Source organism: Gavialis gangeticus, unplaced genomic scaffold, assembly GCF_001723915.1.
Source record: "Gavialis gangeticus isolate Ggan-Ray unplaced genomic scaffold, GavGan_comp1, whole genome shotgun sequence".
NCBI lineage: Eukaryota > Metazoa > Chordata > Crocodylia > Gavialidae > Gavialis > Gavialis gangeticus.
This window is the reverse complement of record NW_017729032.1, coordinates 152375611-152398607: the sequence shown is the minus strand read 5'-3', so window position 1 is coordinate 152398607 and position 22997 is coordinate 152375611. Positions and strand designations below refer to the sequence as shown.

Here is a 22997-nt window from a genome sequence, read left to right as displayed (position 1 = left end):
CTAACTATACAGTTTTGCTTGAGCACAAAAAAATGTTTATACTAGTATAATATAATGCAGATTATATTATTATAATGGCACAACTTCATAAAAATACATAGCGGAATATAAAATAAATTTAAAATGCAAAAGCAAAACTTAACGGAAAAAAAGGTTTTCTGAATAAGTTTTGAAGTAAGTAGTTAACTCAGGGATGTTATCTGCAGTAGAAATCATTATCTGTGCCTTTAAGACTTTATTTAAAACAAGCTACTGTTAGCACTTAGCTGTCCCTTTTAAATGTATTCAGGGGATCTAGTCCATAAATTACGCAAGCATGTACTATTAGAATTTGTGACTACGAGGATTAAAGGCCTTAAATTTTGCTTCACCGGATCCAGAATTTCCAGCAATACCAAGCACTTGTTTGGTATTCAGAGAAAAAAAAAAAAATTAACCTTATAAAAAAAAATCAACCACAGCACTGTGGAGCACTTAGAATTTTCTTTAGTGCTCTTGGTCCAACTGAAGTATTGATTAATTTGTAAATATTAAAAAAAAAAAACACCCAAAAACCTAAAAGTAACCATTTCCCCCATTTTAGGTCAGCACTTAATGTTTAAGTTCTGAAACAGATTTATATGTTAGTAAATCAAATAGAAATTGATGAGAAAAGTAAGTAGATATTACATTACACTCATTCCCACCTACCTGGCTTCATAACTACAAGATGCAATTTCAGCCATTGACAAACCAGAGAGATCTGAGTCAGCTCCATTCATCTGTGCAGAATCTTGATGGCCCCAGGTTGAGTCCAGTTTATCAGGAACTCTATTTTCTGCTTGAAAAATAATAGTTTATATTGTTTCTATATTATTGTCTTAATGTTTTGAAAGAAGCATACGAACAAAATAAGCATAACAAATTATAATATACTTTTACCATAGTTTCTAAACTAATGAGTAGGCTCTTCACAATAATTTGCATCCTTGTGATTACGTCAACCAAATACAAGCAAGAAACACACTCACCCATACATGAACACACCATTAAGGGGTAAGATCTAGGGAGGATCTAAGGAGTGAATTATTGCACTATTGAGAAATAATCATACTTTTTCCACAATATTACCAATCATCCTTCAGAATTCTGTCAAATCATACTCTCAGTGAGACAAATTTCAACTAGCTATCAAGGTGGTAAAAATGATTCAGAATCCTCAAGTGTTTTAGTTTTAAAGCTACAACCATGTCATATAAACAAAATTTTACTAATATTTCCTTCCTTCAAAAATAATAGTACAGGAATATAGAGTTTCAACTTAAAACAGCCATTCTAAAATGTAACTTATTTTTAACCTCACATTTACAACTCTAATTTCTAGTAATTACTTAATTTAGACAACTAAAAGAAGGGTTTAAGCATCAGATAAAAGACCAAGAACACTTTCAAGTTTAGGATAAGTTAAAAAATAAGCTTTACTAGAGACTAACATCCACAGCTAGCAACTTCACTAACACTTAATTGACAAAAGTTTCAATTACCAACCTCCAATGACTCCCCTATTACGGTTTGAAAGAACCTTTTTATAGTATATCACCACAAATTTATGCTGGGCCAAAATGAAACAACTACAAATACTCTAATCTCAAACTACTAGCAAAAGGATCATACAGTTCTTTAGTTAATTGTTTAAAACTCCTTCGAACAAACTAATGTGAAGCGATTTAAAGCATCATTGAAGCCAATTGAGTACCAGACACTTGTACAGAAAAGCTTGATACAGCATACTTGCATCAAGTAAAAACATTCTCTCCCCTATTCTGTTTGGGTTCTAATACTCTGACATCAATGTGATATCCTTACATCTTTATATATACCCATGGGTTCTCAAATGTGTATCAGCCAGAAAAATTGGCTGGATGCAACCACCCCAATCAAGTAGTGAACTATCAAGAAAAGTTAGTTTAAAGGAAGGGTAAAACATACAAGTTAGGTTTAGTTTTCAGTATTGCAGTCTATTTTATACAATACAATAATGTAATAAAAATAAGTAATACTTCCATCTTGCCACACAACCTAGTAATGCTACATACTACCAACAAACTGAGAATTTGCATGTGAAAGAAAAGTATGGCGGTATGAGCATATAAAAGTAGTTATCAAGCCAAAGAATGTGTGTTGTAATGAGTAAGCAGGGGTAGAACCTGGCTTATGTGAACAGCTGTCCTTCTATGAAGCTTCTGCTAATTCATTTATCTTTTTATTTCCTAAATATTAATATTGAGCATGTACATATTGAGCCTGATTTGCTCAATAAGTTACCTAAGATACCTGAAGCTGCAAATCAGAGCAAAAATAAAATAAAATAAAAGCCCCAAATAAAGGTCAGAATGACAAGAATTGTGCCTTCCTGTGCCCTGGCCTGATATGCTGTTTTCATCTTGTCTATCTTCACTGGACTTGCCGACCTTTTCCACAGCGCAGCAGAGCAGATCCCCCCATGAGCTGATGAAGTCACTTCATGTGAAATTCAGGGCAATGCAGAAGAATACATTGTCCTCAATGGAAGGCAAGGTAGAGAACCTCTCATCAAAAGCTGGGAAACTAGACAGGCACATGGTGAATGTGGAGCAACGGATGGAGAAATCAGAGGCCAGGACCCAAGTCTGTGAAAAAGAAATCGCTGAGAATAAATCTGTGACTAATGATGGTTAAAAAACTGCTGCTCTAAGAATGAAAAAATGGGAAATATTGGGGTTGAGGGACAAAAAAAGAATAAAAATCATCCACATCTTGGACATCGTCGTAGGGAAGGAGACCCCAACCTAGGAATTTTGTGCATATACTAATCCATTAACTTGTGAATATGAATGTTAAAGAAGATACCTATGCAGAGAGGTAATTTCTACCACTCAGGAAGTGTATCTCCAATTTGGAGATACAGGTTGAGAATGATAGCAAAATTTAAAAATAAGTTATACAGTTTTGGATGAATCCAAAAAAAGAAAAAGGAAGCATTACATAAAAGATCCAAGATTCTATTGTTTCTAGTACTGTATTTGTTTAGCAATGTAGACTAAAATGCAGGAACCAGTATCACTGAAGAAGCAATATGCAAAAAAGAAAGTAGTTGAAGCAGTAGAATTCAGTATCTGGCAAAACTAGGTGATTCACAGGTATTTTTTTTCTTTAAATTTGGAACATTATTTCCAATGAAAGTAAGTCCCGGAAAAGTCAAGATCAGAAAACAGCTCAGAAAGCATGAAGCAACAATTCAAACAAATGAAGTGTTCAATGCTGGAGCAGGGGTATAAAAAATGTGGGGAGGTTAAAAGAACAGTGGGACCACAACTTTCTTATTTACACAAAAATGTGTGTAATGCAGTCAGGGATATGCAACAGCACACTATTTGGCTTTTTGTGCTTGTAAAACAGACATTTGTTTCATGTGGGTCTATGTGCCTGCTGAACCATATGTATGTGTGGCCCATAACACAGTTTATGCTGTGAAGTGCTCCATGTATGCTTTTTAAGATTTTGCAATGTTAGAATTGCCTAAACAAATTCCAATACCACCTTTTCATTTAATAGTATAAAGTCATGGCCAACCATGTCTTTTTCTACCTGAAAAAGATGACAACCTATGTTTTTATCAGAAGCCAAGCAGAAAATAGTCGTCTCTCTTGATATTTGTTGATAAGTGTCATACATCAAGCCAAAATTAATAAGAGACTTAAAAATGTAATGAACCTTTAACTAGAGAGAGAGAGATGCTCAAGAGAGAATTAGGGAAATAAATCCTTTTGCCAAAACTATAGGTTGTACATTCAGATTGCGTATCAAGAAAGAAAGAGCTGCCTGCCTATGGACCAGCCAGTGAGGATGGATGCAAAGTTAAAGGACTGAGCATGTGGACTTTCAGAAAAATCTGTCACAATAGGGAGCACTGAGTTTGTAACACAGCAAACCTAATGCACAAATTCAACAATCTCTCTTGTTATTTTCAGTACTCTGAGAATACAATGGGTCTCTCATAGAATAGGTTCTTCTCAGCAACACTACCTGGATTTTATCTAACCAGCTGACTTTCCAAAACATCTCTAAATTGTAATGTCGTATCAGCCTAAAAAATGTTAGTGACTATTTGAAACTGCTCTATTAAATAGTGTTCACAAACTATAGTACAAAAAACCTGAATTCCACATAAACAGTATCTGCCATTATAAATTAGTCTTAGACACAGCATTATGAATCAAGTAGAACTTAAGTTTTGAATGTCCTGAAAGGACTGAAAGATTCCCAAAAAGGCAGGAAAGACAATAGATTCCATAACTTTTACATTCTTCCCCCAGACTGCTAGACTACAGCAAAAGGACACAGGCATCTATTACTGTAGAGCTATGTTTTACAAACTCTACATAGTTTATTAGGTTCTTACTGTTAACACTCCAGTAACAATGCAACTGTGGAAGAACTATTCTACCTCATACTCAAGAAAATTGCTGTGGTATAAACTAAAAGCAGAACTACTTTTTCCTTCTAAGTTTATAAATATGAAATAAGTTGCCATTCATATCAAGCAAGTTACTTTTTCACACTAAACACTTTTCAGGCAGTGTAACACAATTTTAATGACTGTTTTATAGTCATTCCTTTTGTTTACTCAAATATACTGCTATTTCAGAACATAAAATCTTTCTGCTGTACTGTAGGAACATAAGAAATTCTCTATAAGCAATAACAGATGCCCTGATTTTGGGCAGACAAATCTCAATACTGAGGGGACAGAACTTGCTAAAGTCCTCAGGAAATTTCCAGCAATCAAAATTGTAAGGTAACTCACGTTACCTACACAGACATATTGCTCAATTTATTTTTTTAAACCACTGACTTTATCATTGGTAGCCTACTACTGTTTCTATACTTCTTTTAGACATGAGTAATTTTAGCAACATTTATTTGTCATATTTTGTGCTGGTTCTTGGGTAATGTATAGTTACTCAGGTGCACGATAGCACAAAAGGTCTTTATTTTATTTTTCAAACAAGAAATACACATGCATTGTAGCAATACACTTTATAATTTCATCTCCAATAAAGAGGTAGACAACACACTTTAAAAAATACACCCTTCATCCACAACAAAAAGTAACAGAATGATGGCTAATTATTGTAGGAGCAATTTACTCTATATATTACACTAATTGACAGAAACCACTGTCCTGTCAAAAATGGCCTTTCACCAGGAAGGAATATCAACTACCTTTTTTGTGGTAGTACTGCAGTTTTAAGAAATCAGATTTGTTATTTGTACCTGTTTTGCCATTCAGTATCTTGTTCTGGTAATATTGCCATTCCAGCTGTGGGTTTGCACCAGGACGCAGTGATGCCCTTCCTGCACCTCTGTTACTTGTAACAGCCACTGGTTTTCCTGTGGAAAAGTATTTAAATTAATTGAGAAATTGACAAATGTTCAATTTTATTAAATTAGAACACACCAAGACAAACAGTGCTAAAGACTCAGTGTTTGATTTTTTACATTCCTTTTAGGTTTATACAATCTTCCACCATTAACCAAGCAGCAGCCAAGAAAGTGACATGCAAGAGTAACATTTTAATTTAATTTGTTACATAACTGTAATCAAAAAGGAAAAACAAAATGCAGAGGAAACTGTTAAAAGAAAAATCAGCTACAGTTGCTTAAATACATACAAGTTCAACAGCTTAACTAAAATTCTGATATTTCACCAATTTAAACCATTGCTTCTCATATATTTTATGGAAGTTGAGCATGTCTGTTATTTAAGTACACTAAAAAAGTGTAAGGCAATGAGAAACATACGTAGGCAGAGTTGCATTAATTTTATTAATTTGATGTAATTTAGGATTTGATGCTGCAACAGTGTAAGTGAATGCTGAGACCAGACTAAACCTTTGATCACTGTAATCTTCTCTGATACTTTCCATTCTTGCTGTTAGACTGATTTTTAAAATGCTTCAGAATAAATAGTTCAGCCACTTCCATTAACAAACACAGAGAACAGGCAGTTTTGAAAATGTTAAAAATCCAGTTTCTTTAGAAGACTCTCCATGCTTTGGAACAGAATAGAAATGTTGCATAGGACTAGCCACAGACATTCAAAAAGCCCAAGGTGGAACTGGTCAAAGTTACGTAGCTTTCTGTAAGCAGCGCAATTTAGATTTATAGCAAACAGAACACACATTTTCCCTTTGGGTGGGGGGGCAAATCTTAGACCAGGTTCTGCCATTTTTAAACCAGTCTGTGTACAGTGAATGTCTGTTCCATTAGAGGTATAGACTGGTTTTCTGTGCTGAGCTTCTGTTCTGTTACAGGTATAGATGGGTTTCTCATTATGTATACTGTTAAAGTGTAATGTCTGTACCTGGCTTAAGTGTTTGTGACGTACTAATTTATCCTTAAGAAAATACAGACTTAAAGACTTGAAAGCCTCAAAACTCACCACCTGCACTGCAGAACTTGCTGAATATCTACACCAAGCATACCAAATAGCTCCATTGACCCTTTAACATGTCATCACAAGTACAGAGCTCTCTACAAGCCAGATGCACAGAGCACATTCCCCAATCTCACAGCATATCCTATGTTGTAAGCACAGATCAAGAGCTCACACAATACATGAGCACAGTATCACAATATATTTGACTGAAAGGAAGATGCGCTGGACTAGAAAGTTGACGGTCTTTACAGTGAAGGGCAAGGATACGAGGCCTTGCTTTTAGGAGACATTCCCCCCACTTTACAAATGGGTAAAAGAAACATAACTTTTGCTGCAGCCAAAAATAGACTGTACACTCTGTGACAGTTCCAAGAGTAATATAACCACGCTGTTTTTCCACAGTGACTCAGCACAAGCTATACAAGCTGTGGTGTCTGCAACCAATTAAATCACTCCTCACCTGCACAAAGATTAAACAATTCCCAAAATGCTTGTGTTTTCCAGCAAATGTTTATATAAGATACTGATGATAACTGTCTACTGTACCAGAATTAAGGTTGCTGATGAATACTAATAAAAGGCAAGTCACTTCCAATGCTTCTAAGCTGTGCTCAGATAAAGCCAAGACCTCCCTTGGTTGTTTTGGAGCGAGTGAGAATATCCAGTCTTCAACTTCTCACTTTACCAGGCTGCTGAGACTGGAGAGACACCATTTGAGTCTACATTCTTACACTGGACTTAAACACTGGAAATGAGATAGCAAGGAAAACTTGACTGCAGGACACTGAGAAATAAGAACCGGCAATATGAGAGTAATGCTCTTAACAGGCTAAGTTACTAGAAGCAGACACTTACAAAATTTTACTTGTTAGCTAGCATATTTTCATGTCTTGAACATGCAACTCGTGACATTAAAAAAGAAAAAAAGAAAAACAAAGTATACTGACCTTTGAGATCTGGCCTATTTCGGATACCCACGGATACAAAGAAGCAATCCATATCCACGTGCATTATACAGCTCTGTGGCTTGGCTGAATTCAAGACAGACACATTACCTAGTATGAAGACATATTAATAGAAAACTTGATCCCTAAAATTTACATATTTTACAGCATTCATATGAGTCAAAGACTGATAGTAAAATGTTTCCAACTCCAAAACAAGAAAAGCAACGAAAAGAAGTTCCTGTTACTACCTCTACCAAAAGTTCATTATTAGAATCGTTTAAAGGGAGAAGTGAAGAAGTGCAATACACTACAGAATATCAAATGCAATACAGAAGCAAACAATAGCCTGGTAAGTTTAAAGACAAAGTGACACATCTACCAAAGTGAAGTATTACACCTCTTATTACCCATTTTGTTTCCCAAATTAATATTTATTACCTTGGTATGATAAGTGTTTTCAGTACATAACAACATAAATGAATAACTACCACACTCAAAAGTAAGACTACCTCTATGATTTATAAATGTGTTATAAGTTTCCAGTTATAGAAACTAATTATTGGAGGTCTGCCTTGAATTTGTCCCCCTCTTACTGCTACAGCAGGGAAAACAAGTTGGGGGTGGGGAGGTCAGGTAGCAGCACCCTTGCCCTCTGCCCCCCTCCCCCACCCCCAGTTTCTTTATCCTGCCCTCATTACTGTCAGACCCTGCTCTCCCTAAGCATATGGAAGTGAGAAGCAAATTTGAAAACACTGACCTAGAAATAAACATACCTGTAATAACCTGCATTTGAGAAATTATTAGTTACCCATAGACTTAGTTCATCCAGAACTGTTTACCTCTTTTGAAACTGCTGCAAGTTTTAGCTTGGGTACTCCATAAACACAGTTTTAAGCAGCACTTTTGTACATACTTGTATATAGTACAAACTATTCATAACATTATAGTTTCATAGTTGGTAGGGTCGTAAGGGAACTAAGCAGATCATCTAGTGCAACTCCCTGCCATGGGCAGGAAAGGATGCTGGGGCCAAGCCTCCTTTTGAAGACCCCGAAGGTAGGGGCGAGCACCACTTCCCTTGGAAGTCAGTTCCAGCTCCTAGCCGCCCTGACTATAAAGTAGTGCCTCCTGATATCTACCCTGAATCTACTCTCAGTCAACTTATGGCCATTGTTCCTTGTTACCCCTGGTAGTGCTCGGGGAAACAGGGACTCTCCCAATGCCTGCTGGTCCCCCTTGGCAAGTTTATAGGCAGCCACCAGATCCCCTCTCAGCCTTCTTTTGTGGAGGCTGAACAGGTTCAGGTATTGTAGCCTCTCCTCATAGGGCCTGCCCTGCTGCCCCCTAATCATGTGAGTGGCCCTCCTCTAGACCCTCTCAATGCTGTCCACATCCCTCCTGAAGTGCGGTGCCCAGAACTGGATGCAGTACTCCAACTGTGGCGTGACCAATGTCGCATAGAGGAGGAGGATCACCTCCTTGGACCTGCTCGTGATGCATCTATGGATGCATGACAAAGTGTGGTTAGCCTTCTTGACCGCGTCCCCACATTGGCAGCCCATGTTCATCTTGGAGTCAATAGTGATTCCAAGATCTTTCTCTGCCTCTGTGCTGACGAGAAGGGAGTTCCCCAGCCTGTAGGTATGCTGCTGGTTCTTCCTCCCCAGATGCAACACCTTGCACTTGTTCATATTGAAACCCATCCTATTCTCATCTGTCAACCTTTGTAACCTGTCAAGATCTAGTTGTAGCCTGTCCCTCTCTTCTAGCGTGCTCACTTCTCCCCACATCTTAGTGTCATTAGTCCAAACCCAAAAGGCTCATGATTTTCCTCATAGATCTGCACTGTTCAGTATGTGGGTACTTCAGATGTGTGTACTCTCTCCCCAACAACAACAACAACACCACAAAACAATGTGATAATTAGCCACCCTGCTCATGACTGGAAACAGGTGTTCTTGTCACAAGTCCTGGGATCCTCCAAAAATGTATATACAGATATGGTGCAGGGCAACTTGGTCTGGCTCCACTTCAAGGAGTACAGGGCCACAAGTACTCATATACAACAAGCTGAGAGAGGGGGTGACAGATAGATTCTGGGTAAGCTGTTTGGGGCCCCATTCAATGACATCTACCAGGCATTTAAGGCCAGTTAAAAATCAGGACTCATTAGAAATGGGAAAGAAAGGCACAGCTCAGTTGTGGGAGTGAAGAGGAAGCAAAAATGTATTCAATGTAGTGGCTCACCCTGACTTGAAAAGAGTTGGCACTGAAGCGGACTGAGCGCAATGACCACTACCATAAACCTTATTCAGCTGGGTTACACTAACCTATTCTTGTGTTAGGTTGCTATTAGTATGTTTGCCCCATAAGGTCTATGTGTTTTATAGACATGTTCAGTGTTGGCTGCATTTAAATCAACTTGGTAGTTGGTTGCCATTACTGAGTGCATACTGCTTTTGGCAGCAGTTAAATGATATTTTTGTGAGGTTTTCTTGCATGTGAATGCCAGACAAGGGGCTTCACCCACTCCTTTCCTCCCCCCCATGTTGACTAGGGGGAAAACCCTCATCTTATACTCAAGTAAATACAGTAGGTCTTAATATTCACTATGTTACAATTCAAACTATGTTGGAGTACTCTCTGGGTTTTGTGCACAAATCAGAAAACAATTTTTTTTAACATCACTTTCAGTTTTTTTCCTCAGTTCACACCACACATGTCAAGTGATTTGAAAACCTCTGGTCAGTTAGCATTTTATGGTTACTGACATTGCTATATTTTATGAAGCATCTAGCACAGACAAGCAAAACAGCTTTAAAATGTAATATACAAGATGCAGTTTACCTATGCTTGAAGCAAAGATAAGCTGCACTAGATCAAGTTGTGATTTTTAATAAATATTACCAGACGTTTGAACCAATATTATTTGCTGGTCACAACTGTAACTGGGGCAAATCACACGTGTGTACAATGCCTAGAATTCCATAGCGAAAAAGTATGTCACATAAATGACCAAAACGCTTCATTTTTAATGCCCTATTTCAAGACAGTCAATCATTCATTACCTGTAGTCTTTTTAAAGAAAATTATTATGTTTACCCTACTTGTACAAAAAAGGGATATATAAGAGGACACTGACAACTTAAAGAAGCAAGACTCTCTAGTAGAAGGCAGACTCACAAAAAGTCAAACAGGTTGAATAGTGCTTAAACTTCTAAGACAGGGCTGTCCAACTGGCAGCCTGCAGGACCCGGAAGTAGCTTCTCCAGCAGCTGTGCAGCAGGGAATAAACTGGGGCATCCATGCACTAGTGACATAGCACATGTGCAAGGGTGAAGAGTGGAGGCTGTCCCCAGAGTGTGCAGACTGCGCGAAGTGCAACCTCCAGCCACATCAAAGTGGGAGACCCCTATCGCAGGAGATATTGTCAAGGACATAAAATATATAATTCACTACTATACTTAAATATTAAAATCCCACTCATTACACAAATATTTACACAAGTATTTTCAGTTTGGCAGTGCAATACTTCCAGAGACAATTACCGTTTAGTGCCAAGACATGGAGAATTATTGTACAAGACCCCTTCTAACGCAAAGAGATCCAGAAGTATTCTAGCTAACAGACTCATTTTGACCTTAGTACATTTCCATATACTGCTCATCTTGGAAAATTTTCACTTGGAACTAATAGAGAGCAGTAAGACACTTTGTATTTGGCCCTTTAAAATCTCAAAAAAAAAATCTTGCATGTACACAACTCAAAATCATTTTTCCCCTCAAAATCTTGAAATTGCTTGGCAGTATCTAAAAAATTAAAATTCTGCAGAAATAAATCTGTTGAAATGAGTGTCATATTAAGGGGCATTTAATTTTAATAATAAAAGCTGCAAAAAGCAGGTATTTGACTCCTCATAACCATGCTGCTATCCCATATTGCCTGGGAGCCTTCTTAACAACGAAAGCTATTGTGTTTAAGATTGATCAGATGCTTAATGTGAAAACAAGGGAACCCAGTTAAATAAGTCATTTTAAACAAGTATCTACCTGTATCAGTTTTAAGTGCAGACCTGCCTGTTTTCAATTTTTTTAACTTTTCACTTCCTGGAAAGACACCATTGTTTTTTCTCTGCAGGTTGTTGACAAACTCTGTCAATTCACTCTTCCATGTGGATATGTGATGCAGTCTTGAACGAGAGTAAAAGTCAGAAATAAAATTGCAGTCTGAAGGTTTGGACACTGGTGATGAAGCTGCCTTGCTAGGAGTAGGTACTGAAGAAGTGCTTTTTGTGCTTGAAGGCCCCTGAACAGTGGAGTGGTGAGCACCATTTAATTTAGTATTACTGTGCAAAGATGAAGATGAGAATGAATTACTCATAGTCCTATGTGGATTCCATAAAAGATCTGTGTTTTTGTTGCTTTGCTGCAACTGCTGCATAGTGCAGTCTCTGAAGTCAATGATGCCTTTTTCAGTCTTCCCCTCCTCCTGCAGGGGGCCTGGAGAGAACCTGCTTGCAACACTGTTGCCAGAGGGCACCAAGCAATCCTGTGTCTTTAAGGCACTGGTAGAATTGAGGGTGTGTCCATTAAAAATGGCAGTGCTGTCTCTGTGATGCTGAACTCCATTGTGTGTCCTCACAGGAAAGACCTGTTCCAATTCCACAGTTCCCAAATCTTTACCATCTTCCTCCTCCTCTTCATTCCAGCTATCAATTCCATTGCCTTTGATGTCATTTTCAGTCTCACACTTTTTTATTAAATGGTTTCTAAAACAAGCAAGAAAATAGTATTTAATAATTTTACCTAAACAAAGATTTGAAGTCATTAGCAAGTCATTATAAATATCAATCTATACAGAAAACAAAAATTAAGCATTTTTAATAGTCAGATGCAAACTTCTGATAGTTCTTTTAGGACAGCAGAAGTCAACCTTTCCAGAGGCATGCTACAAATCAGCCCCATATTCTGCCCGAGTGCTGTTTCAGTCGCCTTCCCCTGCCTGATCTGCTGCTTTTTGTTCTGCTTCCTACCCTATCTGCAGTGGTGTTGCCTGTCTCCCACCTGATCTGCCACATTTCCACATACACTGCCCATGCCACAAGTTGGTCATCCTTGTTTTGGCAGATGAAGATAATACCATCCAGTGGTTTGAACGATGATTTCAGAATGTCCTACCAATCTCCATTATATCTCTACTCAACTTTCAACAGATCTGTTACAGAATAAATGTGGGTGGGAATTTAATCAAAAATGACCTTTTTCAAACTCTTATTATAAAAGGAACTTCCCTAGATTTCCAATAAGATCCCCAACCTGACCCCCAGTAGCACAGGCATTAAAATAATTCTGACTTTTTTTAATATAACAATTCCTTGATCTTATTTTATTACTAAGTGTCAAAACTACTGGAAGAAAAAAACTTCATTTCTATTTTTAATTACATTTTCACCCTGAAAAACAGAGATCTTACAAAACTCTTACCAAAAAAATATTTCTACTTTTTGCAAAAGGTCTTAGTATGGCATGTTGAATTTAAACTCCAAGGAAGCATGTGGTTACATCAAACATATCCATGAATTTATTTTCACTGGTGTATATGAACAACAGAATCTACACCATAGTGATATTTAAAAGAATGAGTATTGTAACACAAGCACATTAGCAATTTACTTTTACCTGGATATTGTGAAAACAAAAAACTTTTACCTCAAGTAGTTTACACTAGATCCATATCAACAACACAAATGGCATTAACATTAGACATTAAGAGCTAAGTGGATTCTCAGCTTACAGGAAAATCTACCTACTCCCAAAGAAAGCAATTTAAACAAATGCACAAAAAATGGTTGGTTATAATTACCTAGCTAACGTGCAAATAAAACCAACAAACCAATTAACTTTGATAACAGTTCATCTAAGATTACTGTAATTATAAACTATATAAAACAGAACAACAATATTTTGGAACAGCTATGAGATTATAAAACTTTCTCCCACTGGTACCAATTTGAAGTCATCACAGAGTAAGTTTTTAAATGGATACTGGTTATATTAGAAAGACTTATTTATGAAAGTCTAATTATTCTTCTCATCCCCATTACCACCAATACAATATATTAATCCAAGGTGGAGTTAAATAATCCCCTACAGTTGAACATAAGAGTAAAAGAAATGGTTAGCACGTGCATTCTGTAGGAATATTTGTTTTTTCTATCACCTACAAACACAATCCTATGTGTAGACACTCCCTCGAGGGAAACAAACATCTGGGTACACAGAGATGATCCTTTCAAATCAGACCAGTAGCTGAGCTCTTCCAAATAATCTCTCTCTGACCGCAGCCAATTCCAGATGCTTCTGAGAAGGATGCAATAGGTACCCTCCCCCCACACCCACATGGAAGAGCATACCCAGAGGATGAAGTTGTTTCCAAACTCTCCTATCAATAATAGATGGAGTCTTCCAGGATTAGGGCTTATTGCCTTTTAATTATTATTAACTTGCATCCTTTCTTGAAACTTGGTAATTTCATAGCTCTTACCTAACATCCATATGCTGATTATGCATTGTGGCATTTTAATCTTAATTTTTAAAACTGGGGCAACTGTTTGTTCATTTGTACAACAACTACCACAACAGATCTCTGTCAATATTTTGCTATTTTTAAAACAAAATAGCAAATTTCAGTATCCATGATCAGATTCTCTTAAATCAAGTCCCACACCCAATTGCTTCCGTATAGTACATGTTACACCTACTATGTCCTCTGGCACAGTTAAAAGCCTGGCCCAGGGGCTAAGCCACTTGATGGGCTATCCAGAGGGACATAGCCTCAATAACCAACTCTGATTTTAGACAAACTGTTTCACATATACCTCATCAGATCTTCCCACCTGTAAAATGTGAACGCTTACCCTCCCCCGTTAAGTGCTTTGGGATAAACAGAAATGTTGTACACATAACAACATAAGTGAATAATGTACATTACCAGATAGGAAATACTTACACCCTGTTGTTGAGCTCTTTAGCTATATTGCTAGGACCTGGCATGGCATCTTCAGGTTTGCATATGGTATTAAAGTTGAGACCTTTCTGAACACTTGACTGCTTGGTATAAAGCTGATATGGAACGTGGGAGAGGAGACGTCCAGCTTTTATGCTAAACAGCAAAAAACCCAAACAAAAACAAACAAACATTTTACTACTCAAAGTCTTCAGAAAAGCCACTTCTGAGATGAACAGTGTTTCATTTATACTAGGTTGCTGATACTTCTGTAATTATAGCTGGCTGTCTTGCTATACATGCTTCTAATTCTCCTTAGTTTTAGCACAACTGAAATATTTGGACAGTGAAATCTGAATCTACAAAGAATCAATGCATTGCACCTGAATGAGGAAATATTATTTTACTTTTTTTAATGTAAGCAGCTTGATAAAAGAAAAAAAATAAACTCAGGACAGTAATAAATTGATAAATGTGGTTTGTACTTTCTGAATTGTCAACAATTCAACAATTATTATAAAAAGGAGTCTTGAAAGTGTGCACACAGGATGTGAAAGCTTAAGTGTACCTGAACCACAATTAAACACACTTTTCACAGCTACAATATAGAAAGAAAGCAAAGAAGTTGCAATAAAAATCTGCTTAACTGCTTTAACTGCAACACACGAGCAGTTTTTTATATGCATACGTAACTTCTAATTCAGAAACTAAAATAGACACCAGGAGGAGTTAATACATTGTAACTTATAGATGTGATGGACACAAATTCAGTTAAAAATGTTGGACCTTAAACACGGCATAGTCACAACATAACAGATTATTAAAATCCCAGTTCAATTAAAAATGGTTTGTTTATATTAACTGGATTTAAATAAGCATCTCAAATAGGTATAAATATACTGATAACATACAACACAGCTCAAAAATATGGAAAAATATCATTTCTTTGAAGAATAGTATGGAAACAAATAAAAAAAAAACCTTTCAGACTCATATCCAGCTATAAAACCCCCAGTTATGTCTGGATAGGGTAGGATGTTATTTTAAATCCTGATGACTGGAGCTATAGAACTACCTTAATGAGAGATGCTTACACATGAGCGTTAGCTGTGTAAAACCTGTTAGCTTTCTCCAGTGCAAACTCTGCATGAAATGGCAGTAATTTGATAACAGTTTTCAAGATCCTCCACAAATTCTACAAATGTAATACTCTGATGATAGATCCATTTAAATCAAAACACCTTACAGATGCCTTCCAGACAAAAATCAGGTAAAAACTAAGGAAAAAAAGAGTTCCATTAGGATCTGGTTCACCTTGAAGAATATCCTCAACTTCTCCAATCCTAAGGACCCAATTACCTTTACTATGAGGAAACCCAGTGGAGACACTAAAAAGATAAAAAAAATCCAAACATTCTTATGTAGATTTGCCCCAACCCATTTAGTATGATGTCTGCTGTTCCTTGTCTCCACCCACCCTGCAGCTAAAACCATACTTTCAGGCGTTTGACAATCAGCAGTTTTCCTCAGGCAACTCAAGTCCTGTAGTATATCATCCTGAAAAGATACAGCAATAAAATTTTCATCTTTCCTTCTGCATTTATGTTATTGCTGGTGATGTGCTCCTGCCCAACCACAACCCTTTATCCTAAACGCATAGAGATACCATACTGAACTCTAAAGTAGGTGTTGCTGTTGTTTTAGCAGCCAAGTCTGTTTTATAGAGAAAGAAAGAATATTTATGTATAGTTTGGGGCACGGAATTAAATTCAAAGTTTTTAAAGAAGACATTTATAGTAGCGCAAGGGTGATGTTGGAGATATGATGGTCCAGAAATTATGCGAGGCAAGGATTTCTTGGGATGACAGCCTTTACTGGACCAACTATGTAGTTGGGATAAAGTTAAACAAGCTCTCAAATGCAAAAGATAACACTTTGTCTATACCATGCTTTTTTCTTAAGATCTGTTTTGTTTCTTCTACAGCTCAAACTTCTACTCTATAGAGGGATGTGACAACAGAACAAAAGCCCCTATTGGCTGTCACACTGCAATTAAGGAAGCTAAGCAAGTAATTTAAACCAAACTTTTCACAGCTCATCTCTATGTTCCTCCTTTAATTAGAGGAAGATCATGTTACCCAATTATTTAAAACTAACTAGTTAGCATTTATTTAGAGAACTAGTAAGGCTTCTTGTGGGAATGCTATAATTACAACAGTTATAACAGGAAAGTTCTGACAACAGCTCAATTAAACATTGAAATATTCATACACTCTAAATGACATTTCTTTATGAAGATTACAAATTACCCTAGAAAATTAAAATAACACAAGTAAAACTGTAAGCCTCTCAAGTAGGGAAAGTAGTGATGCAGCAATAGGACATTTAGTCCTAAAATAATTTTCTCCTTATCACTACATAACCCACAATAGATAATGTCTAAAAATTATTCTACCAGTTTCAGATTCAAACTTAATTGAGAACTTGTTTATACTGAGATTTCAGCTACTGGAGTAGTTGTATCGGTCAAACCCTTATGGATAAATTCTAAATTTCTACAATAGTTCATGCTAGTTTCAAACTGTGTTAAGCTACAACTCCTTAAACTCCAAATGTAGACAGGGCTTCAATGACCACCTGGAGCAAAGAATTTGGTTATATGCTTCATAAAACATATTTCATGTTATTATTTCTAAATTAACTTTGCACAATGTCATCAAAATCATATCAGCTTAGGGACGATGTCAACCTTTCCTTTAGTACTGTAGAGGAGAGAAGGGCAGTAGAAGAAGTAAAGACATTTCATTCACTTACAACAACAAACTCTCTGGGGCAAGAAGTGAACAGCATTAAGTGAGAATCCAAAACGGAGTTCTCTTTAACTTTTAGTTTCCCTTTGCTCTTATTAACAAACTTGAATAAAAAAAATGCAATCAATTTTCAACATTATAACCAGCTCTGATGCCATGATTCGTTTTATTTCCAGGGGAAAAAAAAAATCTCTTCACATTTAAAACATTTTAAACCTGCACCTTTATACTACTTCTGATGATACATCTTCCAAATGAAGATTCAACCTTCAAACAAAAATTGTTTGTAAAATAAATTTGCACTATTCTCCAAGTTCCACATCTTTGTGCCACAAACAACGAATTTCCTTCAAATACTGGTATATTTTCATGGATTCTGCTCATGTGCATTATTTTACGTTTTAAACTTTAAATTTTATCTGCTATGATGCCTTTCTTTATTCCCTGTAGCCCAGGGACCTTGTACTTGGACTGCTTCATATCTCCAAAGAATTTACTAATCTAAACAATTAAGTTACCAAACTTCAACTTGCTACCGACTTTCTTCTCCAATTAAGAGCCTGATTTTTCAACAAACTGCATCCTCGATTCCCACTAGAATGCCTGGTTGCCTCAAAGGATCAAATTTTAATACACTATGTAACAGTTCTGGTCCGGTACCAATACCTATTTTCAAACTACTATTAACTATTCTTTAATATAAAGACCATCTGTTCAAGTTCACCATTTTATAATGCTTAATCATGACAAAACAGTTCCTTTACCACATGATTATTTTCCTTAACAGTTGAGGAGTCTTCTGAAAATTCAAGTAAATTATGCTGTCAGCATTAGCATTTGCCATACGATTCTTCAAAGAAGTGATATTTTTCCAACATATTCAATCTCCTCCAAAAGATGTATTGGTTTGACTGTACATCACATTTTATTTATACAAATATTTTATTCTGTGCTTAATTACAAATCAGAAGCCAAGTTTCTCCATGGAAATGAGGTGCATCACACCAGACTGACTATTGGAACTTCTTGACAATTTAAAAAAAAAAAAAAATGTGTAGCATATTGGCAAGTATCTAGTCTTCAGAAATAGGTTGTTTCTTTGGTGGAGATGAAGAGATCCAATGTCCTCAGAATGCTGAGCTTAAGTCTGGCTACGGATTAGTCTGGCCTGGCTCAGGACTGTGGAGCCCTCGATCCAAATGGCTACTGGTAGCCAACTGATTCTAAAAACAGAAATCCAGAAGAGCCCAGTACGCCTAACTCTGGCATTCAGTGAATAAGGCACCTGTCCTACGGAAAAATGGTTTCTAATCATATAATTAGACTACATCATAATGAATATGCTCAGAGAAAGGAATTAAGATTGCATTGCAACCTTGCTCTTAATATTTACTAATTCTGAATTCTTAAAAGAATATCATTAAGTTTTCAGCTCAATTTGGATCCGCAGGGTTTAAAAACAAAACAAATTCCAACACGCTGACATCAACAGGGCTGATCAGCATAACTGGAACCCTGAAATGCATTGCACAAATTTCTCCCAAGCTAGCTAAGACATTGCACATAGGATCTTATACAGGGAAATGTTAGACATCTTGCCTATAAATTGAATTAGAGTATCTTCAGCTTTCAACCATTGGTTCTTGCTAGTGTTTCTGCTAGATTAAAGAACCTGGTATTTTCTGCTTAGAAAACTACTTGCACAACTAAAAACCAAACTCTTCACAACTCTTGCCAAAGACATTTTCTCCCATCTTCTAGTCATTTTTTGTGATTCTTTTCTGTATCCTCTCTACATTTTTCAATATCCTCCCCGAAGAGAGGACACTAAAACTGAAGAAGTTGATGAGACATCCCCCACATTTATCCAATGGACACAAAATATGCTGCTAATCAACTGCCTTCTATCACCCTGTCTTGAGTTCACAGTTTCAGTGAGGTGAAAAAAAACCCAAATAAATAAGATGATCACACTGGAGAACCTCTTGTACAGTCCAACTGGCTGTCTTTACTGTTTTTACAATGTACACAGAGTTGCAGCTTTCATCTTAACGTCAATGAAAAGGTGGAAATGGGAAATGGAAACCATTCTACTACCATCCAAGGCACTGCCAACCCCTCCTTTTCACCCAAAAGGAGGAATCTCGGGAATACAGAGGATGGTTTGTTTGTTTTTTTTAATTTCCAAAGAAGTGTGTGTCTCATATTCTGTGGATCCTATGTGGGGAGGACTCCCTCCACCTATGAGCCTCAACAAGATTTAATTGTTTTTTCAGCGTTACAACAAACCAAACAAGGCTTGTAGCCCAGTGAGACCAAAATAAATTGAGCAGACAGCAGTTGGTTAAAAAAACTTCATAGGGTGGCAGGATAAGGAAGAGTGAGCTCCCCTCACCCATGAAAATCGGCAAAAGGGCTAAAAAGCAGCAGAAGGAACTGGTTTTCCTCTCTCATTCCCATGGTCCTACTGCTTACAGATCCCAGAGAGTGAATCCAAGGGAGTAAAGATTTCCTTCATCGCTCTGTTTCCTGCAACAAAGTTCCACACAAAAGGGAGCAATAAAAGCATTCTTCACTGTCTAGAAATACCTACACAGGGCCTGGAAAACAAACGAATCAACACCCCAGCAACTGGGAGATCCCTCTTGACAGCAAACTTCCTTCACATCTGATTGAGTCAGAGATGGAAAGAAAAGATTTATTTGCCCCCTGAAGATCCACTGCCTGGGGAAGTATAAGGAAGTGTTTGTGGGAAGGGAGACTGGATTTCTGTACTCCCACGAGGACTCCCTTATGAGGCTTGAAAGGCAAGAGGATATGGTAGTTAATGGGAGTTAAGCAAAGCTGCATCATTGTTCCAACCTTCTTCTCAATACTCCTTACTGCAATGCTACATCTGACCATGAACAAGCTTCCAGCAGGAGTGGAGCTAAACTACCAAATGAATGGTAAGCTGTTTAATCTCAGCTGACTCAGAGCCAAAACCAAGATCACCCTGACCTCAATCATTGAGCTCTGGTATACTGATGATACTGTAGTCTGTGCTCACTTGGCAGTAGACCTTCAGGCAATTGTTGACGTTTTTACCAAGTCATACAAGAAAATGTGACTGACACTTAACATTCAGAAGACTAAGGTCCTCCATCAACAAGCTCTTAATGAGCAGTCTCCAGCTCTGGTAATTCAGATTCAAGGTGAGAATCTGGAGAATGCTAACTATTTCCCATACCTTAGAAACCATTTCTTGCCCAGGACTGCTTCCCCCCACAAAAAGAGGAAGAGTCTGCTGCAAGGATTTCAGTACTTTGGACTCTTATGACAACAAGAGACAGAAAAGCAGGAGCAGCAGAAACAGCATGTCATGGACTGAATCAAGAATCCAGGGTCACCTACTCCACATGGAAACATGTGCCCAAGTTAGAGCAGAGTCTGTCAATCCCAGATTGGCCTCATCATCTTTGGAACCATAGATAAGACAATCATGGAAGACAATCATCCTCAACTGCGAGGGAACGCAGGATGTTGACATGTATGCTCCAATCAAGCAGAATGCTTTCACAACTGACCCTTTCCCTTGCTGAACAACAGATCTCTTCCAATCCTTAAAGGAGAGCAACATTCCTATAGATTTCAGGTCTGCAGAAAGGGAAGACCAACTGTGAGCATAGTACCTGAAGTGGCACAGAAACAAAAGAAGCAAGTGCCAGACTGGATCAGACCAATGATTCTCAAGCAAGGATGGTGCCAGATCTTTTGAAGGTTGTTCTGAGGTGTGAGAAGATAAGTAAGGTGTAAGGGATAAGCAGGTAAACACAGGCTCAGGCTTGTCCTTCCCTGAGTGCCCAACCCCACTGCTTGACCCCTCTGCATATGGGAGGTAAGCACTGTAACACATAAATTAGTTTTTTTTTCAACTGGGCACCACCCAGTTCACAAGAGTTGTGGAAAGGTGTCTCGAATCCAAAAAGACTGAGAACTACTGAACTAATTTACTACTGACCTCTATGCTCAATACCAGATACTTAAAGGAAGCTCTTGAAAACCTAGTAGCGGACAATCACAGAATAACTTACCAACTGGGTGAGTTTCTTCTTTACACCCAACAGTTACTGGCTAGCACTAAAGCAGAAAGGTTTAAAACCCTCATCAGAAATACAGTATCCTACTTAACTACGATAGTCTCAAGAGACCCGAGACTCAAAGCCCTACATTCCTGCTATGTCTGAGATATCTTGTGTGGTTTTTGGGCATGTAACCTTACAGAACTGAAATAGCATTATCTCCATTTTACAGACAAGTATCTATTCCATATGGTAACTTCAACATAAACATATGTAAAACTATATACTTGTTGCATCTGCAACAAAAAGTAGTTTTTCTAGAAAGTTTCTTTGAAACCCACCAAGTGCCAGGTTAACAGTCTGTTTAAATTTACCTTTCGATGATCCATTCTGGTCGAACCACTTTTTCCCCTTTCAGTTCTTTTATTTTGGCATTTGGAAGATTGGTGGCAATGATGTGCGTTGTTTTGGATCTGGAATAGTACACATGATACTGGCCTCCGTGCAACATCATTAGCCTCCTTAATTCATCAGCTGAAGGCTCTGTGAGATTAATCAAAAATAACTATATGCAATGTATTTCTGCATTTGTATGTTAAGTTCACTAACAACTGATGTTTAGAAATCCAACATCACAAATGAAAAAATGGAGAACCATTTTATTTTCTGAAATCTATTAACTTAGGATAGCCAAATAATTTTTTCAAAACATGTAAACAAAACCACAGAAATGTAGGCAAATTGTTATTTATGGAAGTGATTACTCTGAAATGTTTTTTTCCCCCCAATATTTTTGAATCTATGAAGGGATCATTTCACAAACGGGACTGCTCATTTAAAAGCACTGAGACACAACATGCCACAAGGTTAATTTTCTACACATCTTTTGCTTAGCGTATAGAAAATGACAAGCAAAATGCTGTGCATGGCCTTGGCTGAAAACAGTTTTAACTGCAGGAAGAAAGAGAAATTACTTGCCTATAAACTGAGGGAGAGGAAGGGAAGTAGAACAGAAGACTATGGGAGATTTGGGTATTTCCAACACCTGAGACGTGTAGAGCCATTCAAGTTAGTACAGGACAGAAGAGACTGTTGTCATTGAAAGGGAGAATTCTCTTGCAAAAGAACCAAATGTAACACCTGCCCACAGCAATCATCATGTATTTCCCCTCACAATACACCAAGCTCCAGCCTTGGGTGCATCTGCCTCCTACCCTGTGTTTCTGTCTGTGATGATCCAGAAGAGTACATAGACTGAGGGGTATCCAGGGCTCTGGGAGGGTTCTCACCACAGGAGAAAAGCCCCCCCCCGCTCCATTCACCCCTCTGGGTCACCCTGTAGGAGTGCACAGGATGGGAGACAGACGTACTCAGGGATGCAGACCTCCTAGACCCCAAGGAGAATGCTATTCCTCTGCCATCCCACAAGTCAGTTGATTGGAAGATAGGGAAGTGGGGGAGCAATCTCTTATGGCAGGAACCTTTCTGATTTGATAGCTGATACATATCAATTTAATACATCTGTTATTCTAAGTAGACAAAATAATTAACCCTAACATGATTAATACATCTAGTTTTGAACTTTGTTAATTAAACTAGCTGAATTAAGTGCAAATATATTATCTCAGTATGAATAATCTGGTAACTCAAGCTGTAAGAACAAACTGCAAAAATTTCTGGGGGGAAAAACCCCACTTGTATTCTGTGACCCAAG

The 22997-nt window shown here is 37.5% G+C and overlaps 1 protein-coding gene across 4 annotated transcripts in view; it reads right to left on the bottom strand.

Moving 5' to 3' along the window:
* REV1 (REV1, DNA directed polymerase) overlaps positions 1-22997 on the bottom strand; it is a 70813-nt gene that overhangs the window by 31406 nt on the left and 16410 nt on the right. Inside the window, exons 4-9 of one of the 4 annotated variants that reach the window (XM_019523984.1) lie at positions 21658-21826; positions 14416-14568; positions 11457-12175; positions 7408-7491; positions 5296-5412; positions 691-820 (exon numbers count right to left, since the gene is read on the bottom strand). In XM_019523984.1, coding sequence (XP_019379529.1) covers positions 691-820; positions 5296-5412; positions 7408-7491; positions 11457-12175; positions 14416-14568; positions 21658-21826 — 1372 coding nt within the window. Of the gene's footprint in view, positions 1-690; positions 821-2450; positions 2598-5295; positions 5413-7407; positions 7516-11456; positions 12176-14415; positions 14569-21657; positions 21827-22997 lie in introns of those variants that run through there. The other 3 variants (XM_019523983.1, XM_019523982.1, XM_019523985.1) reach the window with 3 other exon arrangements.